This window comes from Plectropomus leopardus, chromosome 4 (assembly GCF_026936395.1).
Source record: "Plectropomus leopardus strain MGB_pleo_1.0 chromosome 4, ASM2693639v1, whole genome shotgun sequence".
NCBI classification, from domain to species: Eukaryota; Metazoa; Chordata; class Actinopteri; order Perciformes; family Serranidae; genus Plectropomus; species Plectropomus leopardus.
In genome coordinates this window covers 25,135,186-25,148,250 of record NC_142179.1, presented here as the reverse complement: position 1 = coordinate 25,148,250, position 13,065 = coordinate 25,135,186, and the positions used below count along the sequence as shown (strand labels likewise).

Genomic DNA, 13,065 nt, shown 5'->3' with positions numbered 1-13,065 from the left:
GGAGTGAGTCGGACAGCTGGCAGAACCACATGAGACTGCGGAGCACATGCTGACTCATTCAATTCTCTGGAATCAATGTTATGTTATAGTTAAAATTTTATCAGAGTGTGCTGCACTCTGTCCCACTGAACAAGTCGAGCAGAACAGATTAATGTTGGTGGTTTAAATGAGGTTATTAAGTGCTGAAGCTCTTTACCATGCTTGATTAGACTCAACTGTAAGCCTAATGACCAGATGAGTTTACCTCAGACTGTCAGGCGCTGCTCCACTAGACCAAATCCAAGCTTCTGAGAAACTGTCATTTATGTTGTATGGATATTCAACCAGTTTTTAGTGTCACTTAGTGGAACTTTAATAACAGTGCAATAAAACGGCAGGAGAAAAAGTCTCAATTATGTGTTAAGGACCAAACAAACATCTTTCATTACCCTGACAAAAGCTTTACACTTAAACATGGATGTCTTAAGTTCCAGTATGAGAGTCAGGGGTATACATTGGCAGAAATGGAGTATAGTGTATTCTTTAGGGTATAATCACCTGAATATCAGTATTGCTGTGTTTTCCATACCTTAGAATAAATAGTTTATATCTACACAGGGAGCGTATCCTCATCCACATGTGCCATGTTTCACCGCCGTGTTTCTACAGTAGCTCAGAATGGACAAACCACAAACACTGGCCATTCCTGTTTTCCTGTCGGCCACTATAGTTAGCAGACCCTCAGAGAAACACTGATTTGAAACATGAATCTGCTTTATTCAGTAATTTTATTGGTTTTAATCACCTGGTCTGTTCGTTTTGGAGAGGAAGAGACCTCTGTGGATAATTCAGCTCCTGCTAAAAACCTCCTGAACAATGAACACTGAAGGAATCCTAATGGGGAGTTCATGCTTGCCACGCTTGAATAACATCAGCTGGCTGAAATCTGCTTCTCACCACTATTTGTGCTAAATCCTACATGCTGCTCCTTTATAGGGGCACTCCAGTGACTTCGTGCTATACCTACATTAAACTGGAGGACTCACAAGGGACAGACTTTCAAAAACAGTTATTAAAATCAGTGCAGTAGCGGCAGAAATATCCTGACTTTTATCCTGATCTCCCATGATGCAGCCAGTACCATGTCTTTATCTGTTTCTCCGTGCCCCAGATTCTAGCATAGGGTTGCCAATAAAGATTTGTAGACCCCAAGTCAAAATATTTGCAGATGACATCATTAGGGTTGTTTTTTCAAACTTTAGAGCCAGAGAGGGTGGTATACTCCTCATGACAAGTAAATTTAACTTGAAGTGGAAAACTGATAGAGTGCTCCTTTAATGAGCGCAGTCCACAATGTGTGTCAAGTGATTTTTCGCCCATACTTGGGTTACATTAATACACAAAGCAAGCTCTTGTTATCATCAAACCATATATTGTTCAAGTTGTAACATACTCCATGCACCGTGGGCGTCTCAGATGTTTGTCTAAGTGTTATCTTCTCTTGGATAGGTGGTGCGTCCATACCAGACCATGTCAAACCCCATGAGCAAGTTGACGGTTCTGAACAGCCTCCATTCCCACTTCATCCTGGCAGACAATGGCACAACGGGAAAGTACGGTGCTGAGGTCAAACTGCGACGGCAGCTAGAGAAACACATCTCACTGCAGAAGATCAACACACGTAAGACAATTTACTGTATCTGCCTGTCATGGCTATTGCCAGTCTGACCTACTTACCTTTCATTAGAGGAGGTGTTTTTAAATGACACAGCGAGCAATTACAGCATAATGAAACTGTAATCCTTGTTTTATCAACGACACCACTGTGGGTTAATTGGGTTCAGAATCTATTTTACAGCTGGAACCAGACTAAAATTATCATTACCTGCTTTATACTGAACACATGCTGTCAGACATCGTATTTTTAGCCGGCTGTGATATAACTCGATGCGCCTTTGAAACCGTCCCCCCCTTCAGGAGGAGTTTATTTTTTTTCTTTCAAAGCTTCCTGACAGCTCAGATGAACTCTTTCCTCAAATGAACCCGTTTGATAATCCTCGTCTTTTTGTTCTAGGGTGCTGCACAAAGCTAACAAACAAGCTGTTCATGTACATACGCACATATTGTATGTGCTATACTGACACAACAAGTACATTAAGTTATAAATGTACACACCTAAAGGATGAACGATGTTTCATCTTTTTTTGATACTTGACAGTACAGACCAATTAAAAAATGGTACATGGGAGATTTTTTAAAGCACACCACAGACGTCAGGACGGGCCAATTTATTTGTGAATTTCGTATATTTTGGCAGACAAATAAATAAGAGGATGTTGTCACACACTGCTGTTGAAAGTCAACATAATCTCTGTATTGTGCAATTCTGTGCAACTCTTTGTATTTTCATTTCAAAACTTGTTGAATCGAGGTGTTTTATGCTCATAAAAGGGCAACAAGAGTACATTTGAATTCTGCTTTGTGTGAAACGCAGGTGTTTATGTGTGCGTGCTTGTATATTAATGTGTGTGTGTGAGGAGTGTTCATCCACCATTGAGCCCCTGTCACACTGCATTTCTCCGTTTTCAATTTTCCACATTATACCTCAGCTAGAAACCAAATGGATTTGCATGAATACAAAATGCATTTCTCTGTCTTTCTCCCTCTTCTCTCTCCCTCTCTCACAGTTTCTGTCACACACAAACAAAGACACAAGCACACACAAACCTCCCTGATACCCTTTAAATACATTTCTCAATAGCCTCTAACAGCATTGTTTAGGATGTGTCAGAGCCGGGAACAAACCTGAGTCAGAGAAATTTGTGATTTATTTGCTTTTACTTTCTTTTGTTGTCAACACAAAGCCATTTTACAGTAATTTCCTCTAGGATTGGTTGACATGAATGCACACATTTTACCATCAATGCTTATTTAAAAACTGAGGCTGGCAGCAGGTAGATGTTACCAAATGGAGACGTGTGTGAGTGTTGAGGGCAATATCATGACTCGGATCGCACCTTCTTCTGCACCATTTTAATTCACTGTCAGTCCTGTCACTGATGTTCACTGATAGAGACTCTATGAGGGTATGTTAAATGTCACTTTTTCTACAAGTGTAACAACCACCACCATATTCCTTCTAATTCTTTGACTTCAGGGATTTAAGAAATGTCCCTGGAGTTACACAAATGTACTTTCTCCTTGTTCATCATCCAGTCATGTGACCTATGGACTTCCCTTTGTCATCCTATGCCTGGAATCATACAAAAGGGGCTGGGAAGGCAAAGGGACGCCCAGTCGTCATACAAGCATCTGACCTAATCCATATAATGGTATGTGATATACCATCCCTAGTTTTTTTGTTTTTTATCACCTGAAAAGCTTTAACATATCTGTATCCAGCAGTAATACTGCCTTGGATCTACTCATGAAACAAGTCGATAGGTGACCATGTGTGATGTATATCTGCTGCTGACCATCCATAACACACAGCTATCACTCAGCAGTGTTTGAGGTTACACCGATAACGAGCTTCAACATGATAACCTGCCACGCCACGCAGGTTGGCAGCAGTTGCCTCCTGAGGTTGAAGTGCTACATCAGCCAAAATGGACCCATAGCCTTAAAAATTGTTCTAAAAACTACTTTTAAAGTATGACATCATTTTTAGTGGTGACCTACGTGAAGAGCATTATTTGCATAATCAAATCAAGCTTTTCTTTTTTTGGTCTTTTTTTGTTTTAAATTACACTGAGAAAATGCAATAAATCTACATTAGATATTGTCCTGAATTTCCGCATTTCGTAGTTGGTAGATTTACAGAATCCTATTATTATTATATAATAATATTATATTATTGTAAAGCAAATTTAAGTTTACCCCTTTCATTATAGCACAAGTATGGCCAAGGCGAATTTGTTTGTTTAGTATTTAAAATATAATAACAATTTTAATGCTCTGTAGTATAGGTCTTAAAAATACAAGTGTGGCAGCTGTGCATGCATGCACTTATTAATAAGAGGTGATGTTAAAAAGAAAATTTGAAAAGTAAGGAAAAGAAAGAAGAAAAAAGAAGTAAACACACACAACAGGATAAGGAGTTAAATGCACTATTGCCAAACCAGCCGTATATCCAATCTCTTGTAGTATAGATGTTGCTACTATTTAATTGCACTAATTTTGCTGTAAATTTGCAGCCCCAGTGTGTGATTACTGTATGTGTGTGTATAATGAACTATCCCATGTTGTGCATACACAAGTGTATCCCTTACTTCCTAATTCACCTCTGAAGGTTTGGCAGACAAGGACCATTTCTTGATTTGATTACCTATCCACTGTCAATCCAGGAGTGCATCAGTAGTACTCACAGCAGTGCACCCATGGCATCCAAGACTAGCTTTAGGTCCCTGTAAAGGAAAGGAGGATACAAAATTTAAAAGGAAAAAGCAGTTTAGTTTGAATGGCCTAACACGTGGGTAGCAGACCACACGTAACCACAAGCTCTTTTTTTTCTCTTAACACACAGTCACACACATTGCGCTCAAACACAAGATGAAAGAAGTGTGGTGGATAGATATGCGTAATCTCCCCCTGTGGTATTTTTGTGATGTCTGGGCAATCCTGTAGCTAATCCTACTGTGCCTGTGTGTGATTTTTCATGCAACGGCTATCACCATGTGAGTGTCGAAAAATGCTGTAGCAATCAAATTGGCTCCACAATATTGTAAAACAGTTTATATGTATGGGAATCGATTCTATATAACAAATGTATGTCTGTTTTGGCCTGACTATGTCCCAGATATATTGCAGACAATATTTCAACAAATCTTCTATGTCCCGATAGTTTTGATTTTGATTTCCTGTAGCCAAAAGATATTTATGGTCATTTTGCACATTTCTATTGCAAGTTATGGCAGCACTATTGGCACCTGTCAAAACTTATCATTGGAGCGCAGTTGGGCACCTCTCAAACCCTCTCAACACCACCCTTGGTGACAAGACGTGCACTTCCTCTGCATACTTTCTCCACCAGTCTCTGCTGTATATTTAATGTTGTGGAAGGTGTCACCTCCTGTGGTTTTGTGCCCTCTGCAGTGGAAAGTGGACAAGAATATCTAGTTTCAGCTCTGGTTGGGGGTAAACAAAATAAATGACTTAAGACAGGAAACTGGGGTTGGGAGGCTGTAAATATGGTGGATGGAGCCAACACACTCACACGCTAGAGTAAATGTTCAGCAGCAGTGTGCCCAGGCTGTACATGCATGGCTGTCTCGTGACTTGTTCAGCCAGAGGTGGTCTAGTTTGATAGAACATGGACAGAAATTCAGATGCAAATGAGCCCAGATAACCGTGACAAGGACTCAGCTAAGGCAGCACAGGAAGCTTTAGATGTAAACAGAGGGATAGGGCTTAGTATAACTTTGTTTCAGACACATAGGTCCATAAACAAGTTGTTGATTTGAAAAAAATATTCGTAAAAACAGGATCCGCACACTAGTCTATGCTCCCATTAAGATATATTTTAAGAACTATTTATCTGTCCGTCTATTCAGTAGAAAAATCCAAATTCTTTTGAAATTGGTGCTACGTGACTAGAAAAAAAGCAAAAAAAAAGGTCTGTGCCATTTGCTTTTGCTTAAGAGGTAGAAAATGTACAACTACCAGAATGTACTGCACCAGACCAAAAAACGTGCCCACTGTTAGGTGATTTAATATCAACTTATTGACACAATGGTGGCCGGTTGGTGACAAATGAAATAGGCAACGCTCTGTTAAGTTTTACTGTTTGATCTTAGTTTTTCGTCCTCCATTTTCACAGTGCAGGAAACAGTGTGGTGCCCACTTCCTGTTCACAAACTCTCACTAATATAGCTGAACAGTGCACTAAAATATGAGTTTAAAAAAAAAAAAGCAGGCAAAAAATATTCACTGCAGTAACATTGTCTTGGGTTTCTAATTCATCAGCACTGCCAAGTTTTACCATTTAATTGGAGTTTGGTCTGAGTTTGAGACGGAGAGAGGGGCGGGTCTGTCTCTTGGTCCACTTCTGTATTCGTTGTGTCCGCGGTGGTGGCAAGGGCGGTAGGCAATACCAAAATTCAGACGTACAGTCTGTAGTTTGAGCAACAGCCGACAGAGACACATCTTCAAATACCTACTAGGTCAACTCACCTAACAGAGCACAAAACAGGTAACCTGGTCCTAGTTGGCTCCCTAAATGAATATACATTGAATAAATATATAAGTACATACATACATATTCGATAGATACCAATTTAAAACAACTATAGGCATAAGTGCAGACAAAAAGCTCAATAAGTCACCTCAGTGGTAATTAGATAGATGTTCATGGGAGCGGAGTCTAGTGTGCGGACTCTGTTTTTGTCTTTTGCATGCTTTCTTGTCCTGCACCTAGTGTTCATCATCTGGATGTGCGTGCTTTTGTGTATTGTTTTGAAAAACATATTGCTCATTGTGACACTCTCATTCATAGTGTCTGAGGTCACACACAGAGGGACACATTTCCAGTTTAACTCCTCCTTACCATCTGTTGAAGCTAGCAGACACTGTCAGACTCAAAGATGGTGAAAATCAATGAAATGATTGGCACCATTCAGCTCAGCTCACTCAACCACTGCACAGCTCTTTTGACATGTCTCCATGTGGCTGTAATGCCGTTTAATCACACACCTGCCTCAGAGGGAGGACAAGTGAAAGAGGAAGAAAGTAGAGTGTGAAAATGAAGACAGAGAAAAGGGATTGAGGGTAAGCAGAGAGGGAAGAGAATTATATGAAGCGCGAAGAAAGTGTGATGCAGCTGTGGAGGATGCAGGCAGTGAGACGAGATATTGCCTTGAGGTTTCTTCACTGAAAAAGCAGGATGAAACAGTGAAAAGGCAGCAAGCGACAGGACATAATAAGTTTCATTCACAAATGTTTTCTTAAATAAGAAAACCCTGCATCATTCACTCACACACGTGAAAATCCTAAATTGAATGCACATGCCTGCCTGAAAGAAAGTTGTTAATTTGCAAGTTAGAATTAAGTCTGCAAGAATGCATAAGGTGCCTTGAGTGCGCCCTGTTCCATTACACCTACATTACTTGGAATATTAAAATGGGCACACAAGTACTCTCTACTGTACTGTATATTAAATTTGTGCGTAGGTGTAGGCATGTGTGTGTTTTAACTCTGTGTCTACCGTGTAACCTTCACTGACCCTCCTATAGCAGTGCTTTCATTAATCACAGCATAGGTAAAAGATGAAGTAGCTCTGGTAATTGAATCTAGAAGCCATAAGGCCTTGCGTTGCAGATTAGCTGTGACACTGTGACCTCTACAGTGGTGCAGCCCATGCAGAAGAGATTACAGTAAAGCTATGGTACATGGGAAGTCAAGAGGGTACTATTACTCTTTTTTCAAGCACTGTAAGTGCAAGGACAAACTCTTGATTTTTCAAATTGAGCTCATAAAATTCCCTGCTTTTCAACTGTGTGACCAAGTGGATTAGTTGGTGGCTCTTGTTCTTTGATACATATTGCACAGCTGCAGTTTTACATTTTGAATCTGGCGTAGAAATGTCAGCCTCTGCTGGAAGTGTCTGTATCCAGTAAAGCAAAAACAGGATTTTTAAAAAGGTACAATTGCCGAATGGGGAGATCGAGTTGTCTCACCTTTAAGCCAGCTATTGAGGTAGTAAATGCACTGAAACAAGGTCTATGTAAAAGGGATAAGTGGCAGGACAGGATCATGGACAGGACGGGTTTGACGTTTTGATTGTGGGAGATTTAAATAGCAGCTAGCAGCTTACTCAAAGGAGAAGAACAATGGCTTTAAATTACTGCAAATTGGGGAGACAGTGAGGTCTAGGAGATCCTTACCATCCAGACAGATGGTGAGATCAGCTGTAATATAACTGGACTGGAAATGGCTGTTATTGCTATGTTATGCCATTGTTATTGTTTAGTAAGGGCTGCCAACATGTATGTTGAAGGTCACAAGACAGGCAGATGCTGCTGTGCTAAATGTTGAGCCTCTTTTGCTTCTGTGATGCCGGCATGCTATCTAAAATCACTGAGGTGGCATGATGCTGCCATTGTTTAGTCCTATGTCAAAATGCAAAGCCGACATAAGGAAGGAACTTCAAAGTGGCCCTGTAGCATGATCTCTGTGTGAGATCTCTAGAAAAGAGTGGGAACCCTGACAAATATCAGAAACGTTTTATGTAGTAAAGCTTGTAAATTTTGCTGTGCAACAATATATACTCAAAATCCAATTAGGTGTTTATAAGTAAATTCAGGTCTCAAGACAATCAATATGAGTCATATAAATTGATATTAGTTTTTTATTAGCCCTCTGGTCTGCGGTTTGGTCCCAGTGGTGGTGCTGCATTGATGACTGGTTAAATCAGTGGAGCTGAACTTTCTCTGTGGTGGTGAATCAGTCGATAAAATAGTCACTGGCATGTGAGAATAAGCACACAAATACAGCATGTAGAAAGTTGAAGTAATTTGATGTAAGGCGTGTTTGTGCAAAAGTGGATACAATAAATGTGTCAAAAAGATTAACATGAACAACCAGAGTGTTTCACCCTGTGGTGGAGAGATAATAGAGCCAGCAGTGGGTATGATTGGATGCAAGACTTGCTCCAGGTTGAGGATATGCATGAATGACAACATCTCATGTGGTGTGGAAAGAACTGGAGTGCATGATCAGTAGTGTGAACTGTGTAAATGTTTTTGGAAAATTGGAGTGTTAAGAAAAAAAAGGAACAGTGGTGAGAATGTCAGTGATGTCCTGGTAGACAAACATATAGGACTACCCAGAGGGGGACTGTGGCACTTGTGACATAATGACACAGTTCACAGATCAGGAAGGACCTAAATTCAGAAAATGAATCAGACATTTTGCCAGGTCAAAGTAGGAAAAGTAGAGGTGTATAATAACATTAATGATGGCTGCATTCCATTTAGCGAATGTCCCGGTATTGTGCATGCTGGCTCACTGAAATAATTTACTTGAACTGAGCAGGAAAAGGTTAAGCAAATTCAAAGTACAATGAAAAATTAAACCAGGAACAAACCAGGATGATGCGAGGAACACAAGGGACAACACTAACGCGGATGACCTGACACTGAATCAGAGAAAACACACAAATCAAGGTCTTTGAACATGGGTAATTTTGTAATCAAAGCTTTTTTTTTTTTATCCCTTTTGTCTTTTCATCCACAGGCAAACTGCATTGTAGGTCAATAAAAAAAGACCTTTTGTAAAGACTGATAAGATTTTCAGAATCTCCAAAAACAGGGAAAACAGAGTTTTGGGCTTGTAATGGGAGAGTGTGCACTGTTACGTCCTTCATGAGGTCTCGCAATTTAGTCAAATTTTATGCAATGATGGAGGTTGCCAAAATAGTGGTGACCTTTAATGTTGCTAACAGGACTTTTTACATATTTACACATAAATGCACAGTCACTCTCAAACTGAGGAATAGAGGTGTCAAATGAGCTTTCAAAGTTACTGTTCCAGGTAACCATTTGGTAAATTTTTTGATTTCAGATTTTCCAAAATCTTTTTCATGGATGTGTGGCTTTAGCCTTACAGTTATGTCGCCACCTATGGGTTTTGCAGGCTCTTGACAGTCTTTTTTTTTGTGTTGTGCATTTCATTCGGCCGTAGATTTTTTTTTTTAACTGTGTGGATGGAAATTGTTTTGAGAACAAAGGAGGGATTCCAAGCGTCTTGCATTGGCTTCAAATCAACAGACACTGAATACATTTCCATTTACACTTTTGCACATGTGTGCATCTCTGTCAGAAAGATCAGAAATATGATTACAATCTGTCTACATGCAGGTCAGGGTCAGTCCTATCTAGTCCAGCTGCCAAAAATAGCAAAGGAAGAGTAACGTTTGCATTATGGCAGTTAAGTTAAAACAGTAGCTATTTAGCTAGAAACTTTAACAACTAACATGGAATAACACAACCACTGATTAGAGATTATATACATGTTACATCTTGGTGAAACCTCTAAGTGATCATATCTGTTAAAATCCTTTGAATAACACTCACAGGGGACTGACCTTATGATTTGGTATTTCTATAGACCGCTTACTGACGGAGATGCTCTTGGGAGGAGTAAAGCCTGCACTTGTGTCTTTGCATAACACTTTTTCAGTATCTTGCTCAAAACTGCATTTAAGTTCTTTTGAGATGCTTCATGCAGGACACATGAATGAGTGGGTGGTGTAAATGGGGTCCAATATGTTGGTTTTCTGATTATCATTTTAACATCTTTTTCTTATTTTTACATTTTGGGATAATACATTGATTTAGGTGGATGCAGACTAAGACTTTTCATAAAACAAAACATGTTTCGGGTACGCTCAGCACTAACAACATGGGGATTCCATACATGATTTTTTCATGGAGAGAGATCTCACAGAAGCGCAGATTCACGCACCCACACAAATCATCAATCAGTATTATTCCTTTAACCCTGATTTCCCAGTTGTAAATGTATTGATTGATTCTCTCTGGCTCATGGCCTTGACAACACAACTCGACATACATTACTGGTGAAAAGGTGGCCAGGACCATTTGATTTAATCTGAATTCTTTTGAATGTGTAAGAAAACGTCAGGATGTGATGATGTCACAACACAACTGACAAAGTAAAGTTTGAGAGAAGCTTTGCCCTTTTAATGTAGCGGACCCCCTGACCTTTTGTTCTGTAGCCTGTCGAGTCATGTTGCCTTCACAGATCTGATGCCTCCTGTCTGCTTTAGTTGTTGCTAGGATAATGATGCTTATGTGTGTGTGTGTGAGTGTTTTTATTTTTTTTATTTTTGGTGTGTGTGGTGGTGGTGGTGGGGGGGGTGCGAAGACAATGACCCACATACTGTAGCACACCTCCTCCAGTCATGCTGATACTAATTTGACACATACAAGGACAAACTCGCAGACACTCGCACACACCCACGCACACAGAGGCACACGCACACGCAATGGATGAGTCATTGCTGGATGCTTAATTAGGGCCATTTAAGCATGTTATGTGTGTCTCGCTTACATGCTCCTCTTTCCCTTCCAAATTCCCTCTTTTTCTTGTTACTTCCTCCTCTCCTGGGTGGGATAAATATAGAAAGTTGTGGCCTCTTGAGTCTCATCGACCACCTCTCTTGTTTTTTTTTTTTCCCACCTCTGCTATTTCACATGTTTTCACGGTAGTCTCCCTCCTGAGAGATAAGGTGTGGGCACTGGGTTAAAACCATGTATGAGATACAGAGAGACAAGGGAGCGAGTAGGGGTTTGTCGATTGTGTTATCTGATGCGTTGGAGTGTGTGAATGGTGCATGGATACACTCATTAAAACAGTAAGGGGTGGCAAGTCTGACTGTGTTAAAAGAGAAAGCACAAAGTGTATAGGGTTTATTGTGTAGGGTGTACATTAGGGCGTGTTATTAACTATATACCATATGTCACTGTAGTAAACCCTCTCCCCAAAACAAAATTTAGGGCTGAACTGTTTATTTGGACATTAAAAGCAATTAAAGATTTTGTATCTTATACTAATATTGTAAGATAATTTAAAAAAAAGAACAGAGCAATTGGTCGTCTTTATAAAATTGTCTATTGGCAGCAGATTAACAAAAGCTGACATAATTCTGATATATTCTCAGCAAAAAGTGATAAGATCCATAATATTAACAACTTGCTTTGCACTGCATTATTTAAATGAACCTCCCACCTGTTTGCACCTCTCCTCCCACCTGTGCGCTCTGCACTGAGCACCAAAATAACACACAGACTGGCAAGGAGACTTTTAAGGTCATAAAACAGTTAGATTGCAGCCTGCTCTATGTTGTGCTACCACAAAAACAGGCTGCAGTAGTATTTCTTTTTTTGGCTTTTTTATTAGAAACACAGAATTATCCAAAAACAGGTAGTTTCGGTACATCTGTAACCAACTGTATAGTGAAAAACAGAAAGGGAAACATAACAAGTGACAGCATCTACCTCAAAACAGTAAATTCCCATGGATCCCAATGTTAAAATGCTCAACTTTACAGCAGAGATAAAATGTTTACACACTGGTACAAAAAGCGGTTTGGGTCTCTGTAGCTAATTTCAACATTCATGACAACTGTACGGAGGGTGATTTTTTTTTTTTTGTATTATATAAAGGCCCAAAGTTCATCATATTAAAGCATATGCTTGACTGAGAGGCTCTTTGTGAGGCATCGCTACAGTCTGTGAGTCAGATCCACCCCTCGATCCTCCACAGCTCCAACATCTTGTCCAAATATGGTCACTTCTGACTCCAAAAGCGACAGCTGAAATGCCAAGGCTTCAAAACAGCAGTCCACAAACTCATGGGTTATGTCACTGTAGCTACGTCCATTATTTATACAGTCTATGGTGCTGGCACACCTTGGAGTATACCTCTGCAGCTGTTTCTGGAAAAGGCAAAGCAACGCAGCTTTATTTGCACATTTTTTTACAACAGGGCAATTCAAAGTTCTTTACAGAGCAATACAATATAAAAACATAATAAAGGCTATGAAATAAAAGGTCAAATTAATTGCTAATAGATTTTTTTAAAAATTTAATAAAAATCACCAATAAAAATAGCAAAAGTGTGGACAAGAGGTACACAAATTATATAAAATAATTCAAAATCAAGTTTGAAATATGTTTGAAGTCATTCACAGGTGGAGTAGGCATTTTAAACCAGGAACGTTTTTAACTTTGACTTAAAAGTGGTCATAGTCGGGGCTTTTCTAACATCTGGGAGGTTATTCCAGGTCTGTGCTGCATGAAAACGCTGCTTCACCATGTTTAGCTAACTCTTGGGGCGGTCAGTCAGCCAGCCTGTGATGTCCTGAGGGCCCTAGAGGGTTCCTATGTCACAAGCATGTCACAGATATATTTTTGGCGCTGAGCCACAGAGTGATAGATAAGCAGCAAGATTTTAAAATCAGGTCTGTGAGTGACGGGAAGCCAGTGTTAGGATTATAGAACTGGAGTAATTTGGTCATAAAGGACAACATTGTTTCCACTTCAAGTGCATTTCTCATTTTAGTTC

At 39.8% G+C, this 13,065-nt stretch overlaps 1 protein-coding gene across 11 annotated transcripts in view; it reads left to right on the top strand.

The window, feature by feature from the left end:
- Positions 1–13,065, top strand: part of trpm3 (transient receptor potential cation channel, subfamily M, member 3) — a 166,733-nt gene that overhangs the window by 93,788 nt on the left and 59,880 nt on the right. For all 11 annotated transcript variants that reach the window (XM_088076921.1, XM_088076922.1, XM_088076928.1 and 8 more), the window contains exon 6: positions 1,489–1,660. In XM_088076921.1, the coding sequence (XP_087933047.1) occupies positions 1,489–1,660 (172 nt within the window). The remainder of the gene's footprint in view (positions 1–1,488; positions 1,661–13,065) is intronic.